The 19613-nt window shown below is 37.5% G+C and overlaps 1 protein-coding gene across 1 annotated transcript in view; it reads right to left on the reverse strand.

Moving 5' to 3' along the window:
• PCOLCE2 (procollagen C-endopeptidase enhancer 2) overlaps window positions 1–19613 on the reverse strand; it is an 82163-nt gene that overhangs the window by 7842 nt on the left and 54708 nt on the right. The window contains exons 4-6 of the mRNA XM_007952885.2: window positions 15169–15293; window positions 10722–10858; window positions 5088–5242 (exon numbers count right to left, since the gene is read on the reverse strand). Coding sequence (XP_007951076.1) covers window positions 5088–5242; window positions 10722–10858; window positions 15169–15293 — 417 coding nt within the window. The remainder of the gene's footprint in view (window positions 1–5087; window positions 5243–10721; window positions 10859–15168; window positions 15294–19613) is intronic.

Genomic DNA, 19613 nt, shown 5'->3' on the forward strand with positions numbered 1-19613 from the left:
TTACAGGTAGGCCACACCCCTGGGGAAACTCCCCCTAGACTGACCGGCCGCTTAGGACATAGTCATGTGATCCATCATGAGAAACAACACTCACAAGTGAAGTCCAGCCAAGTTGACAGATCTTCAACTATCACAAGTATATTCCACCTGACTTTAGAGATCATCTTAAGCAGATTTGATACATTGAACACTAATGACTGAAGACCAGATGAGTTGTGGGATGACATCACAGGCATCATATATGAAGAAAGCAAGCGGTCATTAAAAAGACTGGAAAGAAAGAAAAGACCAAAATGGGTGTTCAAAGAGACTCTGAAACTTGCTCTTGAATATAGAGTAGCTAAAGAGAATGAAAGATATGATTAAGTAAAAGAGTTGAACAGATTTCAAATGGTAGCTCAAAAAGACAAAATAAAGTGTTATAATGAAATGTGCAAAGACCTGGAATGAGAAAATGAAAAGGGAAGAACACAGTCAGCATTTCTAAAGCTGAAAGAACGGAAGAAAATATTCAAGCCTTGAGTAGTAATATGCAAGGATTGTATGACCAAATATTGAACGATGCAAGAAGCATCAAAAGAAGATGGAAGGACTACACAGAGTCGCTGTACCAAAAAAATTGGTCAACGTTCAACCATTTCATGAGGTAGCATATTATAAATAACTGATGGTATTGAAGGAAGAAGACTAAGCTGTATGAAAGCATTGGTGAGAAACAAGTCTCCAGGAATAGAATACCAATAGAAATGTTTCAACAAATGATGTACTGCTGGAAGGACTCACTGGTTTATGCTAAGAAATTTGGAAGATTAGATACCTGGCCAACTGACTAAAAGAGATTCATATTTTTGTCCATTGCAAAGAAAGACTGCAGAAATTATCAAACAATATTGTCACACACAAGTAAAATTTTGCTGAACATAATTTAAAAATTAACAACAACAATACATTGTCCAGGATCTACCAGAAATTTAAGCTGGATTCAGAAGAGCATGTGGAATGAGGGATATCACTGCTGATGTCAGACGGGTCTTGGCTGAAAGCAAAGAATACCACAAAGATATTTACCTGTGTCTCATTGACCACACAAAGGCTTTTGATTGTGCAAATCATAACAAACTACGAATAACATTGTGAAGAATGGGAATTCTACAACCCTTAATTGTGCTCATGTGGAACATGTACGTAGGCCAAGAGGTAGTCATTTGAATACAACAAAGGTATACTGTGTGGTTTAAAATCAGGAAAGGTGTGCATCAGGGTTATATCCTTTCACCATACATATTTGATCTGTATGCTGAGCAAACTATCGGAGTAGCTGGACTATATGAAGAGTGTCACATCAGGATTGCAGGAAGACTCATTAACAACCTGCAATTTGCAGTTGACTACAACCTTCCTTGCTGGAAGTGAAGATGACTTGAAGCACTTACTGTTGAAGATCAAAGATTACAGCCTTCAGTGTGGATTACACTTCAAATAAAACAAATAGACAAAAATCTTCACAACTGGACCAACAGGCAACATCACGATAAATGCAGAAAATACTGAAGTTATTAAGAATTTAATTTTACTCGAATCTACAACCAATGTCCATGGAAGCAACAATCAATAAATCAAATGATGCATTGGGCGAATCTGCTGCAAAAGACATCTTTAAGGTATTATAAAGGAAAAACATCACTTTGAAGACTAAGGTGCACCTGATCCAAACCACAGTATTTTCAGTTGCCTTGTATGCATGTGAAAGCTGGACTATGAGTAAGGAAGACTGAAGAATTGATGCACTTGAATTGTGGTGTTGGCAAAGAATATAAAATATACCTTGGACCACCAGAAGAACAAACAAATCTTTCTTGAAAGAAGTACAGTCAGAATGCTCCTTAGATTTGAGGATGGTGGATATTTGTCTCATGTACTTTGGACATGTTGACAGGAGGGACCAGTCTCTGGAGAAGGACATCATGCTTGGTGTGGCGATTATGTTTGTGTGTCAACTTGGCTGGGTGTGGCTGAGTGGCTGGGCAGCTGATGGTAGTTATTTCCCATGATGAGACTAGCAATCAACTCCATGGTGGAATCTACCACAAGCAGCTGAGTAGCTGCTTTTGGGATGTGGTCTGCTTTCCTGTATATAAGGAGAAGCCTTGGGAATAGTCTCTAGCTTATGGCACACTTGGACCCTTCATGTAGCCATATCATCTGCCATGCTCTGCCGACCTTGGGACTTACAATGGACTTAAATTAATGGCCTGTGTGTGGTTTGGTAACATAGGGACTGTGCATTTTTACTTGTCAACCTTGGGTTTGTCAGCCTCAGCAGCCAGCAGCTGCCTGAATTAAAGCATGCCTTCAGCTCCTGTGGGCCGGAGCAAGAGGCAGAGCTGAAGACCAAGGTCAAGGAGCTTTCATCAAGCCCCTAGTAGAGCCTGGCACTTTGAACTCTTAAACTGTAAGAGAACTCTACAGAAGTAGATTCCCCAATCTTCCTTTCAAGGAGTGGTTGGTGGGTTTGCCCAATCTTCCTCCCAAGGAGTGGGTTGAACCGCCAACCTTCTGTTTAGCAGTCAAGTGCCTTAGGCACTACACCACCAGAGCTCCCTCTTTCAAAACAGCTTTTTTTTCCTCTTTTTACCTTCAACTTCTCCCTAGGCAATCTCATTCTGGATCATGGTTTCAATTACCATCTGTATGCTAATGACTCTCACATTTATATCTCCTGTGCAAATTTCTCTTCTGCTGTGGAGGCCCATTCATCTTCTATAGAACATCTCCATTTGAATGTCTCACAGGCACCTTAAACCCAACAAGGTTACAGCTGAACTCATGAATCCATCCCTAAACCCAGCTTAATACCTTAGTGAATTACCATTCACTGTCCCCCAAATTGTGCAAGTCTGGGACCTGGGACACATTCTTGACTTTGATACCTTCCTGATCTCCCTAATCCAATCAATCATGAAGGCCTGCCAGTATCTCCCAGTCATCTCCTGGATATCTGTGTATTTCTGCCATAGCACAGTTCACCTAATAGCCACAAGGACCTGCTGATCCTCTTGAATCCTACTCCATTCACCTCACAGAAGCCAGAGTGATCTTTGTAAAACGCAGATCTGATCCTGAACTTTGCTTAAACTCATGAGCAACTTCCCCCACACTTAGGATAAAAACCAAAATGCTTAGAGCACAAGGAAAGAGGTAATAGAACCTGAAGATGAAATGAGAGGCTGAGAACAAAGCATGAAGGGCCTTACATACCACGTAAAGGAGTTTGGGCTCCTGTGCTGTATGGAATATGGAAGCCACTAGCCACATAAAGCTATTTCAATTAATTGAAATTAAATAAAAAATTCACTTCCTATTTCACTAGCCACATTTCAAGGGATCAGTAGTGGCTAATCCTATGGGATGCAACGAATTTAAGTAGGAAAATCACATGGTCTGGTCTCTGTGTGTGGGAGGGTGGGGCATGCAGTGAGGTGGTAAGTTAGAGAAGTCAAAGATGACCTCTAAGAGTGTGGCTACTGATGATGTGGCTCGTGTCTTAGAAATGAAGTGGAGAAGCAGGTTTGAGGCAGTAAGTAGTGTTATAAAAATGAGTAGAGTTTTATATTTAAATATTTAGTGATCACAAACTTTCTGGGAAATAATTACAAATCCATGTCTGCAGTTTCAGAGAAAGTTTAGGACCAGAGGTAAACGCTGGGGAACCATTAGCAGCATGAGTTTGGCTGGATACTACATTGAAAAGAATATGGACACTCAAAATGAGCTGAACAGAGGTAACATGAAGCAGTACACTTCCAGGCCACAAGGTGGCACATTTGTGGAGTGCTCAGGAAAGGCATTTGACTGCTAACCAGAAGGCTGGCCTTTCAAACCCATCAGCCACACCTGGGAAGGAAGGTTGGGCCATCTACTTCCGTAGTGATACCACCTGGGGAACCCAAGGAGGGGTCGCTATGAGTCGGGTCCGACTCCATGGCAGCGAATGTGTGAATGAGAAGTGTGTGTACTAAAGACTGCCCTATCTTATCCTAGGGTTTATGCAGAAAACAGTGAGTAAAAAAGCTGGTCTTATTTCAGCATGTTCCATATATTAACCTTAGGTCTTTCCTTTCTCCTTTTTCTTCTATCTGGATTTGGGTTTTTTAAAAGATCTGAGGCCAAAAATCCCAGGAGGTGGAGCTGACAGGATATAGACTAGATACAGGGACTGCCTTTCCATGTTTAGATCAGACTCCAGAGAGTCCCAACTGACTTCTATAATTATGGAGGCTGGTACTGGTTATTTCAAGGGATATCTCTACATGAAATACATATATATATTTCGTTGATTTACTCGAAATTGAAATCATAGTACATTTTATATGACACATTTTGGAAGGAAGGAAAAAAAGCCTTAATCAAACTTTACCCACTGCCATCAAGTCAATTCTGATTCACAGTGACTTTCATTGGAACAAGGCTGTAGATCTTTACAGAAGCAGATTGCTTCATCTTCTTGCCATGGAGCGGCTGGTGGGTTTGAACCACCGACCTCCTGGTTAGCAGCCAAGTACCTTATCAACTACGCCACCAGGGCTCCAAATCAAACTTTGGCAGATGTGAAAACAGGCAAGTATCAAACTCCGGAAATTTAACCTAAAATATCATGGGTTTTTGTAATAAAAATAAAATAATAATTGTCTAAGTGCCAGAAAAGGAAACTTAGTATGTGCATGTAATAGTTTTCTAATTTTTAAGTAGTCATTATTTTCTTGTTGTTGTTGTTATGTGCCATCGAGTCGGCCCCAACTCATAGCGACCCCTCCTTGGGTTTCTGAGGCAGTATTACTACGGAAGTAGGATTGCCCAACCTTCCTTCCGAGGAGTGGCTTATTTTCTTAGGTGACATTTAAAAATTATGAGCTTGTGAGTATTCTTCCACTCTTCCCTTTCTGTCTTTAATGAATCATATTATTCTCTTACATGATTTTTTATGTAAGAGAATTTAAAAAGTATTTTCCTCTTACTTAATTCTTTTCTACTTCAAAATAATTTTTCTCCCAAAGTTTCTGTAAAAACCTCAAAACAGAAAAACTTACCTGTTGGTACAGGGGGTGTGGTGGTAATCATTGGTGCTAGAGTTGTAGGCAGCTTTTTTGGCCTGAATTTATAGTGAGCAATAAATCCATCTGCAGTTAAACTTAAGTCCGATAAAAACTGAATGAGAAGTTCATTTTTCTCTGATACAATTGGCCTAAAAGAAAAAAAATTCATGAAGTATGAAATATTTCATACATGAAATATGAAATCTCTGAAATGTGCAACTTTCTCACTTGCCATTCATTTTTGACACTAGGTGATCATTGGTTTAAACTTAAAAGCTAAAACACTTTTAAAGGTAAAAGTGTCAATTTGCTAAATATTAATGTTAGAAGCTAATATTTATTGAGTCTTTGCTCAGCTAGGTATTGCATTTTATGTGAATTGTCACATTCTGTCTTCACAACAAGTCTGTTATCATTCTTTTTTATGAAGAGGCAACTGAAGTTCAGAGTTCCAATGATTTGCCTAAGACTCCTCAGTTAGTATATGGGAGAGTTGTGATTTGAACCCGAGACAAGGAGAGTGTGGTAGACATTGTGACCAAGGTAAACACTGAAGCTGGGACTGGTTCTCTAAAATCACTTCAGAGTTCGGCCTGACGGGAACACCACAACTTCTTTGAACTAAGACTGTGGATCCATGTCAGGCAAATTTCCACACCCTGTGAAGACAGAGCCACAGGGGTCATCTCAGAGTGCTGGTCACCCAGGGATGAGCAAGTCGAGCTGAGTGTAATGGAACTTCCATTTCATTTTTAATAGGGAGCTCTGGTAGCATAGTGGATAAGGCACTTGACTGCTAACCAGGAGGCTGGCGGTTCAAACCCACCAGCCACTCCTCGGAAGGAAGATGGGGCAATCTACTTCCATAGTGATACTGCCTTGGAAACCCAAGGAAGGGTCCGACTCAACGGCACATAACAACAACTTATAAATGTCTGAAATGGAAACATTTCTGTTTACAGTCTCCACAGTAAAATGCTATGAAGGAGATAGAGAAATTGATTACTGTTTGAGCAGTCATAGAGAACATCATTGATTCAGAACTAATTTTAAGGCAGTTTTAGGGGGTTGCTGGTTAGTTGGTTCTAAAGATTTAGTAGAAACAATAACTGAATCTTAGGATGTAACAGTATGTAAGGTAATAATTTCATTTAAGCTTTTACTGTTAATGTTTAAACAAAGGTAAAATAAATGTCAGTTTGGTTAATTCTATTTAAAAACTAACTCAGGAGTAAAAAAATATTAAACAAGTTTTTTAATTGAATCAATTGTTTGTTTGACTAACTTCCCTTTTTTGAGGAAATTGCACCATATAGATGTCTTCCCAGACAAACCAATTCTTAGGCATCATAGACAGCTAACAGCAAATCAACTCATTTTCCTTACCAGCCATTTTAGAAGCCCTAGTGAGTGGTTAAAGTGCTTGGCTGCTAACCAAAATGTTGGTGGTTCAAATCTACCGGAAACTTGCAGGAGAAAGATGTGGTATTCTGCTTCTGTAAAGATTTACAGCCTAGGAAACCCTAGGACCCCAGTTCTACTCTGTCCTATAAGGTCACTATGAGTCGGACTATACTCGATGGCAGTGGGTTTACGTTTAATCAGCCATCCTGGGTAGTACAAACAGCACCTCAGAAGAAAGTCCTGGTGATGTGCCTCTGAAAGGTCACAGCCTCATAACCCCAATGGAGCAGTTAGTTGTACTCTGCACATGGAGGGCTGCCATGAGTCAGAATTGATAGCAACTAACAACAGTATCAGCTGCTTTAAGTGGGTGGCAAGGTGGGTAGATCTGTATTTGATCAACCAGAAGAAAACTATAGGTTTTTTTTCTGTCCAGACTACTAACCTTAGCAAAGTGATGGGACCTACCTAACAGTAAGCTTTGTGACCAACATGTTTGGTTCCAGTCACACACTGGCAGTGAGTAAAGCTTCTGAAAATCAAGCCCTTAGCACAAATTTCCTATCTTGCTTTTGAAAACCTCATTCCACTAAGTGAGAGCAGTAAACTAAACACAATCTTCATCTAAACTCACAAATAAAACATGTTAATCTTGTTTACATGATAAAATTACAAAATGCACTCATTATAAGTGGCAAAGGAAAACTTAAGACCTAGCAAGGTCAGCCTTCTAGGCATGCTGCTGTAATTATAGTGATCATTCACTGCCTTTCCTAGGAACTAATTTTAGAGGCATTACATCTGAAATTGAATTTTCTCAAGGAAGAGTATTTTAGTAACAAATGTTTTTGTTATGCTGCTACTGAGCTTTAGTAAAATGTGACAGAATCCTAGTACTGAGGACAGTGTATTGCATCGCAAATTAATGTTACAAACCACTAGAAAGGCAAGAGGAAATCTCACTTAGCTCCACTGTGCAATGGAAATCCTAGGAATGGATTGAGGATGCTGTTTCATGTCTTCTACTTGAGCTGTCTCTGGTTTGTCATTCTACAGTCCTCTCCTTCAATTACTACAGCCAGTCAGCCACCATGTCCCACCTACTTTGCCTCCTAAATACTTCCTGAGTCTACATCCCCCTTCTGCCTACTTTGGATCCTCCTTGACTCTCACCTGGACCATTGCTACACCTCCCTAACTAGCCTGTGTGCTCATATTATCCAGAGTGGGGGTTTTAGAGCTACTGTTCATGTCACTTCTCTGCCAAAATGCATTTCAAGGGCTCCCATCTCTGTAGGACATGGTACACAGATTTACCTTTCTGCCACATCTCTCTCCAGCACCTGGTTGAGGCTCCAGAAATAGCATGTATCTCTTTTCTATATATTTATTAGGAGTCTCTGGATGGTGCAAATAGTTAACACACTTGACTGCTAACCTAAAGGTTAGATATTTGGGCCCACCTGAAAGTGCCTTGGAAGAAAAGCTTGGTGACCTATTTCTGAAAAACTAGCCATTGACAATCCTATGGAGCAGTTCTGCTATGTACTCGTGGGGTCACCATGAGTTGGAATTAACTCAACAACTGGTATAACTTTATTATGAAATTCCCTCTACTTTGAATGAGTTTTCCCTTCCGGTGCCTATGGTTAATTTCAACTTTTACTTCAAAACTCTGCTTCAAAAGGCACAATCTCCTCCAAAAGAACTTCCCTGATCCCCTCACCACCTGCCAAGACTAAGCCAAAGGTCTCCTCCTCAGAAGTCTAAACACCAAAGATATTCCTTTGCCAGTTCACCTATCTGCCTTGTTTCACTCTCTCTCACTATTTACCTGTTGGGTACCTAACACAGTACCCAGAACACAGCTGTGGTGTACTAAGTGTATTTGAACTGAATTGAATCACACTGACACTGCCTTGAACCATGCACAGAGATGATGAGGTGCTACCTCATATGTCCCTAAGGCTCCTTCTTCTATCCACCCTGCTTCTATTCTTGTAACAACTTCAAAGAGGCTTTCTCATTTTCTGCACTCCGTCACCCCAGAAATATTATGACTATGGAAAAATATTCCTTTTATTAAAGTTCTAGTTAATGGGGCTGGTAGCCAAGTTACTCCAGGAAAATTCCTCAGAAGTAAGTGATGCTCAACAGCACCCGCCATCACCTAACCTTACCTCACAATCAGCTGTTACCAGTAAAGCCCTGCCAGTTTTTTTCCAATTAACATTTGCTTCATATATCTTTTTTCCATTCTTTTTTTTTTCCCCCAAGTCTCTGTGTTCTTATTTTTTAGAGATGTGTCTTACAAACAACATATAGCTGGATTTTGCTTTATCATCTAGGCTAATAATCTTTGTTTTTTAAAGATTAATAAGTTGGTCCATTCATATATTTTTTTAATTCAATAGTATTTTATTGTGTTTTTGCTGAAGGTTTACACAGTAGTTTAGGTTCCCATTCAATATGGTGTTCAGTGACACTGGTTCCATTCTTCACAGTGAGTGAACATTCTCATTATTTCTATCCTGGTTGTTTGATTTCTGTTAATCTGATTTCCCTGCCCCCTTACATTCTCATCTGTGTTTTAAAGTAATCATTGACTATTTGATCCATTCACATTAATTTTGATTACAGATATATCTATAACTATTTCTAACATCTTATTTTGCGCTTGCCATCAGTCCTGCTGCGGTGTAGTAAATTACCTGGTATGACTTTTCTAGCCATAAATCTTTGTAAACTCCATGGTGAAGTTTGCTGTGAGCAATTGAGGAGCTCCTGATCGTTAAAATTATCCACCTGGGGTATTTCTGTTGCAGGCGGCACAAAGCTATGTTCTGGGAAGTTGGCTCCTCTCAAGTGTTTAGAATTCTGTTGTTATGATTGGTTAGTTTGTCCACTCTGCCAGGCTCAAAAGGAGCCCTCTTAGAGGCAGGAGTCTCTCTGACTGCTGGATGAGAATGATATGCTGCTGAGAGACACGTTCTCCTGAGAGACACATGTTCTTGAAAGACACGTACTGCTGAGAAAGAGACACCGAGAGACATGCATTGCTGGGAGAGAGACTGAGAGAGACTGTTGGCTGAGAGATGGTGGGCATTTTTTCTGAACTTGAATTATAGCCTGGTGCTTTCCTAATAAACCCCATAATCTGTGAGTTATGTGTGCCCATTACAGCAAATTATTGAACCCAGCAGAGAGGGGGTAGGTGCTGCAGGAAGAACGGTTGGTGTCAGGGTTGGGGAAAGGGCTAGAGGGAGGCAGCATGTCTGGCCTCATGAGAAGAGGCCCTGGGCTGCTGATGGTGATTCTGTCTTCCTCTTGTGGGCTTAGAGGAGGTCAGAAGATGCGGCCTTCTTGCCCCCATAGCACTTGCCTTTTTTTATGTTTCCTTTTTTCTCCTTTCTTGCTTTCTTTTGGATTGAACTTTTTTTCTCACTCCATGTTTTCCCTCTGCTCTTCTGGAAGATAAAGACTCTATTTCTACCTTTCTCAGTGGTTACCTTGAATTTATTGTTATGTGCCATCAAGTTGGTCTTGACTCATAGTGACCCCTCCTTGGGTTTCTGAGGCAATGTCACTACAGAAGTAGATTGCCTAATCTTCCTTCCAAGGAATGGCTGGTGGGTTTGAACCGTCAGCCCTCTGGTTAGCAGTCAAGTGCCTTAGGCACTATGCTACCAGAGCTCCTACCTTGAATTTAGCATCCACTTAATAAATATAAGGATATTAAAACTCAAAAATGCTTTGCTTTAACTCACATATGTCTATGCAAAATCATATGAATTTATGTAAAATCAGTTGATGTACAAAATCTATCTTTAAACAACAGAGTAGAAAATGATGTTTGACTTGGCATAGGGTGGTGATAAATGGCAACTTTGAAGGCAAGCTGTAATTTCAATGGCCAATTTTACTAGTATTGTATATGAAAATGTTACACCAAACTACTGTCATGTATTGCCCAAAAATATAGCACAGAGGAGTTAAGAACTTGCCTAAAGTCATACAGCTAGTAAGTGGCAGAGTTCTTAGCTCCATAAATGGTTGTTGACACTGTCTTTAAGCCCCACTCAGCAGCAATTTGGGCAACAATGTGAGGAGAAGGCACAAGTGCTACTTGAAAACTCTATGGAGCACAGTTCTACTCTGAAATACGTGGAGCGCCACGAGTCAGAAATCACTCAATGGCAACTGGTTTGGTTTTGGTTTACTTACGCAGGTGGACTATCGCCACAATATTTTCCGATTCTTTCAGCATCATTGACTTCTCCACCATTAAACACAGCCACATAATCATAACGGCAGTAGTTATCTCGCTCAACATCAAATTTCTCAAACTTTAATTCTATAAGCTTTAGAGAAAGCACAGCATTAGAAGCATCAAAATAGAATTGCTGATTAAACTCAAATGGAATTTTTCCTCTCCCCAGTTTTGTAGTGTGCCATGATTTCCCTTTATAAAATAATGTTTCAATGATTTTTTTTCTTACTACATTTTTATTATCTTGTTAGCAAAACTGTGGTATTATTTTTCTTTAATTTTAATTCTTTCCAAAAGATCATCTTGACCCTAGGTTAACCCTGGTTAGGATCTCAACTTGGAAGGTCTGTTCATTTATAGTGACAAAAATATGGGAACATTATATAACTCACATGATCCACATAAGACAGTAATTGGGGATGTGTTGTAGTGAGATGGGGGCCTGTATACCAACTTCATTCTTTTCCAGAAGAAAGCTAATAGGAAAAAAATATATTGTCTAAGATCTTTCCTATATTGGGTGTGTTGGGCTATGTGTGCTGTATGTATGTATTATGGTTGGAAAGATTTATTTCCCTTTCAAGGGAAGGACACTGACATTACCATTACATTTAAAGATCTCAAATATTTTAGGGCTAGAGGTTCAGTAAAGCGGGAGTTGACTATGATGTCTTCTTGAAGTATCTTTGAAAAATGTGCATACTAAGCACAGCCTGCTTGGTGATGCGATTGATTTCTGAAGAGGCTGAATAGAAGTACTGGCATCCCAAGTCAGTATTAGGATTCTTAAGTATTAATTTTATTTATTTATTTATTTTGCATTAGTACTAGTAATAGTGTCCTAAATTACTAAAGTTATTTGGAAGTACTCTTTTATAGACAATCTTTCCCCTTATGTCTCTTAAGTCTCTTTTAAATTATAGGTTCTTTCTCCACATCTCTCTTTTTAAAATTTTATTGTGGTGAAATACACACAGAACAAAAAGTTTGCCATTTTGAACAGTTAACAGTTCAGTACCATTAATTATATTCATCACATCATGCTACTGTCACCGTTATCCAATTTCAGAAGTCTGACATTACCTGAAACTCAGTACCCCTTCAGCAATAACTCCTATTCTCTCCTCCCCAGAACCCCTAGTAACCACTAATCAACTTTTATCTCTATGCATTTGCCTATTCTAGCTATTTCATAAGTAGGATCATATAATATTTGCCCTTTTATGTCACTTATTTCATTCAGCATAATGTTTTCAAGATTCATTTATGTTGTAGCATGCATCAGAATTTAATTTCTATTTATGGCTGAATAATATGCCATTGTATGGATATACATTTTGTTTATCCATTCACCTGATGAAGGGTGTTTGGGTTGACAAGCAGATTTTCCAAGAGCATCTCCAGTGTTTGAATCAAAGAAAATCTCACTGGGTTCATAAATACCCACACAGACAACTGGTATCTACTCTTGCTGGGTGCCAGGTGAGTAGGCAACCCTACCTGCTGCTTCAGGGAAGCAAATGGGCATTAATTACTGTTAGGACAGTCACAAAGGTAGTAGCAAAAGAGGACTCATACATAGTAAGCTGGGTAAAGATGATAATAGCAACAGCATCACAGATGGACACAGAGGTAAATTTTGGCCTTGACCATAACTGCTACCGATCTACATATTTAGCAGCCTTTTTAAAAAGTCAGCACCAGTGATGGGTGGAATAATGGTGGATGCATATTTTCAACTGTTTTGAATTTTATTAAAATATTTCCTCTTTGGATCTGGTGACTTCTCATCAGTTTCTAATAAAATGCTTTTCAGGTTATAAAAAAATAAGCTGAACTTTCTCTACTTAGAAATTGGTCACATAACAACTTTTGGAGAGTTTTTTTTTTAATATATGAAAAGTAAATAAATAAGAAGATGAAGGAGAAATCTATGATAAAAAATGAAGACAAATCTGTAATAGAAAAAAAAAAATCCATCTACACTTGCACAGATACTATTTAGGATTCAATTTTCCCATTATATTTTCTTTGTTTGGGTAGAGCTCCCAGTGAGTGGGACACTACAACAATGATTAAAAACCCCAAGAGGCTAAAGCTAAAAAATAACTTTAATAAAATAAAACTCAAATTTAAATTTAAATAATTGAAGGGATATACAATGGAGAAAGGATGTTGAATTGTAATTTGTAAGTATAATTAAATTGGAGTTATTTAGTCTAATATGTTTACAAAGACGCCCAAGTGGCATAATGGTTAAGCACTAGGCTGCTAACTGAAAGGTTGGTGGTTTGAACCCATCAGCTGCTCTTCAGGAGAGAGATATGGCTGTCTGTTCGTAAAGATTTACAGCCTAGGGAACCCTGGGGCAGTTTTACCCTATCCGATAGGGTCACTATAATTGGGAATGGACTGGACAGCATATGAAAACAATAAAAATATATTTACAAATGTCACAGAGAAAAATGACGCATAATTTCAAAACTATTTAAATGTTTGAGAAATGTAATATTTTAAATGCTATCTTAAAATATACAAAGTTCAATGTGTTTACAAAATCTTTCCCTATCAAATAAATGACTGTATTTTTCTTCTTAAAAATAAAACTGAACTTTGGGATTATGATTGTGTGTACACATGCATATGTGTCTTTAAATCACTAACATGCATATTATGTTTGCCTGAATAATTTTGCACTAAAAAATGATGATATGGCACATAATATTTGTGCAAGCTATATATGAAATATCAATTTTTAAGTTTTTTTTTAAAAACTATCATAATGGTCATCTTATAGTTTAGACTAATAGTGAATAGTGTTTGTGGTGATAATTATTTTAAGTCATTTTAAAAAGTTCACAAAGTAGGCTTCATCTATTCCTATGGCCAATTCTATCCAAGTTAATATCTGAAAGCGGTCCTCAGAAAGGAAATTCACATAAACACAAACTAATACATTCTGGAGCTCTGATGGGATGGTGGTTAAAGCATTAGGCTGCTGATCAAAAGGTTGGCAGTTCAAACCCATTAACTGCTCTGCAGGAGAAAGATGAGGCAGTCTGCTTCCATAAAGATTTACAGCCTTAGAAACCATATGGAGCATTTGACTCTGTCCTATATGGTCAACTATGAGTTGGAATCCACTCAATGGCAGTCAGTTTGGTTTTTTTAATAAACACTGGAAAATTAGATCTTCTCTGTGGGGTGTGTTGGAACGATGAATGAATAAGGCTTTTTATTGGGAATTTGCACAACTTTTATTATAAACAACAACTAAAAGAACTCAAAGCAGACCAGATTTCACATCAGACACTTCATCTGTGAAGAGATGATGTGGTTTACACAAGTTTTATTGAAATGAAGTGTTTGGGCTGGTTTTGATTTGGTGACTAGTATGACTATTCTCAAGATATCATGGATTTCCTCCATTTTGACCATTTTGCTAAATGGTCACCTAAATGTACATGTTCTTGGGGACTTTTATTTTCCCATAGTCATTGCTGCTTATAACACCTTGCTCTACCTTCTGCAGGGCTAAACAATCTCTTGTGGGATTTTCTTACCATTTGTAACTTTAAAAGCTGCCTTTGGATATTGTAGTTTTATAATAAAATCTTAAATCCATGCCTTTTCAAGTCAGGTAGTGCAAATGGCAGTTTTAATCTGGATCTTGGCATGAAGAAATACCTGTGTCTAGCAGGACCTTTTCTCCTTGCACCCTTAGCTCTCTCACAACTCTAAAACCCCAGGCTCTTAAAAGCTGGGTGCCTCACACTGGGTGGGCAGCTCACACACACATGCTCTTATGGACTGTCACCTCAAGAATATGTATTGTGAAAATCTTAACCCCTATTTGCGTGGACTTAATCCTATTTGAGAATAGGGTTTTCTTTTTCATATTAATGAGGCCATATCAGAGTAGGATATATTTAAGTCTATCACTTTTGAGATATAAGGAGTAAATTAGGCAAAGAAGCAAAGAAGCACAAATGGAGAAAGACTGATGCCACATGGAGATCACCAAGAAACCAAAGGAGAGAAGCCGAAAGAAACAAGGTTGGGACAGAAAGAGCATTACCTTAGAGCAGGCATCCTGAATTTGGACTTCTAGCCAAAAAATTGGTGGTTTCAACACACCCGCAAGTGCCTTGGAAGACAGGCCTGGCGATCTGCTTCCTAAAGATCACAGCCTTGAAAACCCTACAGAGAAGTTCTTATTCTACACACATAGTGTCACCATAAGTTGGAATCAACCTGACAGCAATTAACAACAAGAACAAGATTCCTAACCTGTGAGAAAACAAAATTCTATTCTTTAAAGTACCCACTTGTGGTATTTCTGTTACAGCAGCACTAAGAATTTAATACACATGTGTTCTTCACATTTTCAGAGAATCTCACCTGATTCTTTGGAGCTAGAATGTGCCATACACAGGTGACTCCTGCAGGGTAATCCCGGTCTGGCCAGTTGGGGGTTTTAAAAGAACCAGAAGGTCTTTCCAGGCGTCCTCCACAATATTGATCTCCTGGAATTATTAAATATGAAAAAACAATATAGGTTTTAAAATAGGTTATAGAATAAAGCCACACGGAAATTCGGTATTTGGGATATTGGATGATAGTATACTAAATAGAAGGATCCCTGGTGGCACAATGGTGAAGCATTTGACTATTAGCTGAAAGGTCAGCAGTTTAAACCCACCAGCCAATCTGAGTGAAAAAGATGTGGCAGTCCTCTTCCATAAAGATTAGAGCCTTGGAAACACTGTCCAATAGGATAGTTATGAGTCAGAATTGACTCAATTTACCTAAATAATGGCAATGGCAGAAGCTCTTACATTTTTTCTTTTAAAAAATTTGGTTACATAGTCTACTCTATAGATGTACACATATACATATATACATACATACACACACACACATATATATATACACATATACATATAAATAGATTAACTGTCTCTATGTTCTGATTTGCCTGACAAATCACATCTGCAGAAGGGCATAAAGGAGTGGAGTCAGGGCCATAGCTCCTTTTTATGACAGGTAGAATACCAACATCTGCTCCAACACCACTGGATTGATGACAGACAGCAGCCAACACCTGCCCATCTCACCCTCAACTGCTCTACACAACCAGTGATTAGAGACTTGTACCCACACTGTTGTCTGCTACCAAGTGGTGAGTACCTCAGTGTTGCCGAACTAGTGAGTAGAATATCATACCCACTCTGCCACTCTGTAGCCAAGATATATTAAAACAAAACAAAATAAAAGGCAAGGTGAAGAAAACCAACACTCAACAAATAAATACAATAATAATACAATGTCTTGGGGACTATAGACAACTTCAAATCATACAGAAAAAGAGGACAAGATGACCAAAATACAGGGCCAGAAAATCTTCCAGAAGAAGGAAAATTATTGGAACTAACTAATAAAAAATTGAATAGGTTCCTAAAACAGATTAAGAAAGAGATCAAGGAAAGAGACAGACTCAAGGAAAACACAAACAAAAGGCTAGACAAATTCAGGAAAACAACACAATAGCAAATTGAAAAAATTAATGGAAAATTAGAAACCATACAAAAATAGCAAAAAGAAATTCACAAGATTAATTCTTAAGTTTCAGTGATAGATGATGCATTGGAAGGGCAAAGGGATAGAATTAAGTCAATGGAAGACAGAACTAGCAAAACTCAAGAGAAATCTCTTAAGACTAATCTATTAGAAGAACAATCAGGAAAAGAACAAAACAAAACAAAAAAGATTAAGAATTATTTGAGACACCACCAAGAGGAATAAGTTCTGTGTAATTAAAATTCCAGAATAGGAAGAGACCAAAAAAAAAAAAAAAGAAAAAGAAAAGAAAGAAAGCATCAAAAAAATTGTTGAAGAATTATGGGAAGAAAACTTCCATAAAATCATGAAAGTTGAAAAGATGTGTATTCAAGAAGGTCAATGAACCCCAACTAGGATAGACCCCAAAAGAAAATCACCAAGACATCTCATAGTTAAACTTTCCAAAACCAAAGACAGAGAAAGACTCTTGAAAGCAGCTTAGCAAAAATGAAAAATTGCTTGCAAAGGAGAACCAATAAAATTAAATTCTGTTTTCTTGGTAGAAACCATGTAGGCAAGAAGGCAATGGGATGAGACATAAAAGTCTGAAAGAAAAATTTGCCAACCAAGAATTATACATCCAGCAGAATTGTCCCTCAAATATAATGGCAAAATTAGGACATTTCCAGATAAACAAATTATTTTTTATAAAGTATATCAATTTACAATGCTAAAGGGAGTCCTTCTGGCAGAGAACTAACAATGGTAGACAACACCTGAGACTAAGACTAATGACTAATCACCCAGATAAACACAGATATAAAATTATCAAAAATAAAATAAACCTACAAGACTGAAAATAAGGAAACGGAGATATCAAGTTGTAAATCATGAACTACAGAGCAAAAAGAAGGAATAAATGGTGTAGTTACAGACTCCCCAATGGAGAGGAAATCAAGACAATATCAAAATAGAATGGATCATTTTAAACTTGGGAAGATAATAATAAATGACAAGGTAACTTCAAAGAAAATTAATAAACCTTCTCACCAAAATAAAATAAGAGAATCATAAAGATTCATTAATCACTAAAACAACAGCAATGAAGAAAATAAGAAAATCTGTAAACAAAATGAATTCAGCACAGAAACATATGTGGAAAAAAAGACATAAATCAAACTTTAACAGAATTGAAAAGAAAAATAGACAACTCCACACTAATAGTAGGAGATTTTAATAGTCATTATTGATGAAGGGTAGGACAATTAGAAAGAAGCTCAGCAAAAATGCAGAAGAGCCAAACAACACAATCAACAAAATAGATCTCATAGATATATATAGAACATTCCCCTCAACAACTGCATAACATACATTCTTTCCAGTGTACACTGAACATTCTTTGGAAGAGACCAAATCGTAGTAGGCCACAAAACAAGCCTTAATATAAATGTGAAAACATCAAAATTCTACAAAGCATCTTCTCAGATCACAATACTATAAAATTAGAAACCAACAATAGGAAGATCATGGAAACTGAATAACACTCTGCTTAAAAAATAATGGATAATAGAAGAATTAAAAAAATTCCTTGAATCAAATGGGAATGAAAACATAACATACCAAAATCTTTGAGACACAGAAAAGCAGTGCTCACAGGACAAATTTTAGTAATAAATGCACACGTAAAAAAAGAAGAAAGAACTAAAATCAACACCTTAACCCAATGTCTCCAACAATTAGAAAAATAACATAAAAAAACCCTACAGTCAACAAAAAAAGGAAATTATAAAGATTCGAGTAGAAATAAATAAGAAAAACAATAGAAAGAATCAAAAGACTAAAAGTTGTTTTTTTTTTTGAAAGGATTAATACAATTGATAAACCACTGTGAAATTTCACATAGGAAAAAATGCAAATAACATGAATAAGAAATGAAATAGGTGATGCCACAATGGACCCAATCAAAATAAAAAGGATAGTAACAGAATACTATGAAGAATGTACACTAACAAATTTGAAAACGTGGAAGAAATGGACAAATTTCTAGAAACATACTGCCTACCCAAACTAACAATCTGAGGTAGAAAATTTGAACAGACTCATCACAAAAGAAGAATAGGTCATAAATAAATAAACAACAGCTCCCAATAAAACAAAGTCCTGACCCAGATGACTTCACTGGAAAATTCTATCAAACATTCAGAGAAGAGCTGACTCCAACTCTATTCAAACTATTCCAGAACATAGAAAAGGACAGAACTCTCTCAAACTCATTCAATGAAGCAAGCATAACTTTGATACCAACATATGGCAAAGACACCACTTACATACATACACATGTGTGTATGTGTGTGTGTGTGTATCATATATATATATATATATATATATATATGATACACACACATATATATATAGAATAATATCCTTCATGAGAAGGTGCTCTGGTGTTGCAGTGACTAATGCCCAATTGCTAACTAAACAGTTGGTGGTTTGAACCCACCAGCTGCTCTGTGGGAAAAGATGAGGCAGTCTGCTTCTGTAAAGATTACAGTCTAGGAAACCCTATGGGGAAGTTCTACTCAGGGCCATTATGAGTCAGGATCACCTTGATGGTACACAGCAACAATGCATGAATATAGACACAACAATTTTCAACAAAATCCTGGCCAATAGAATCCAACAATACATAAAAAAAAAATAATAATAATACATCATGACCAAATGGGATTCATAGCAGGTATGCAAGGATGGTTCAACATTAGAAAAACAATCAACATAATCCACCATATACATAAAAAATGGAAAGTACCACATGATCATATTAATCAATGCAGAAAAAGCATTTGACAAAATCCACACCCATTCTTGATAAAGACACTCAGCAAAATAGGAATAGAAGGGAAATTCCTCAATATAACTAAAGGCATATAGGGGCATATACACAAAACCAGTGGCCAACATTATTCCCAATGGAGAGAGTTTGAAAAGCATTCCCTGTGTAAACAGAAACCAGACAAGAATGCACTTTGTCACCACTCCTATTCAATATTGTATTAGAAGTCATAGCCAGGGCAACAAGAAAGGGAAATAAAAAGGCATGCAAACTGGCAAAGAAGTAAACTTTTCTTTGTTTGCAGAGGACATGATGATATACATAGAAAATCCCAAATCCTCAACAAGAAAACTACTGAAATAGAAGGAATTAGCAAAGTGGCAGCGTACAAAATCAATATACAAAAATCAATTGGATTTCTCTACACTAAAAAAGAGAACTCTGAAAAGGA

This window comes from Orycteropus afer, unplaced genomic scaffold (assembly GCF_000298275.1).
Source record: "Orycteropus afer afer isolate SDZICR_OR568_19922 unplaced genomic scaffold, OryAfe1.0 scaffold00363, whole genome shotgun sequence".
NCBI lineage: Eukaryota > Metazoa > Chordata > Mammalia > Tubulidentata > Orycteropodidae > Orycteropus > Orycteropus afer.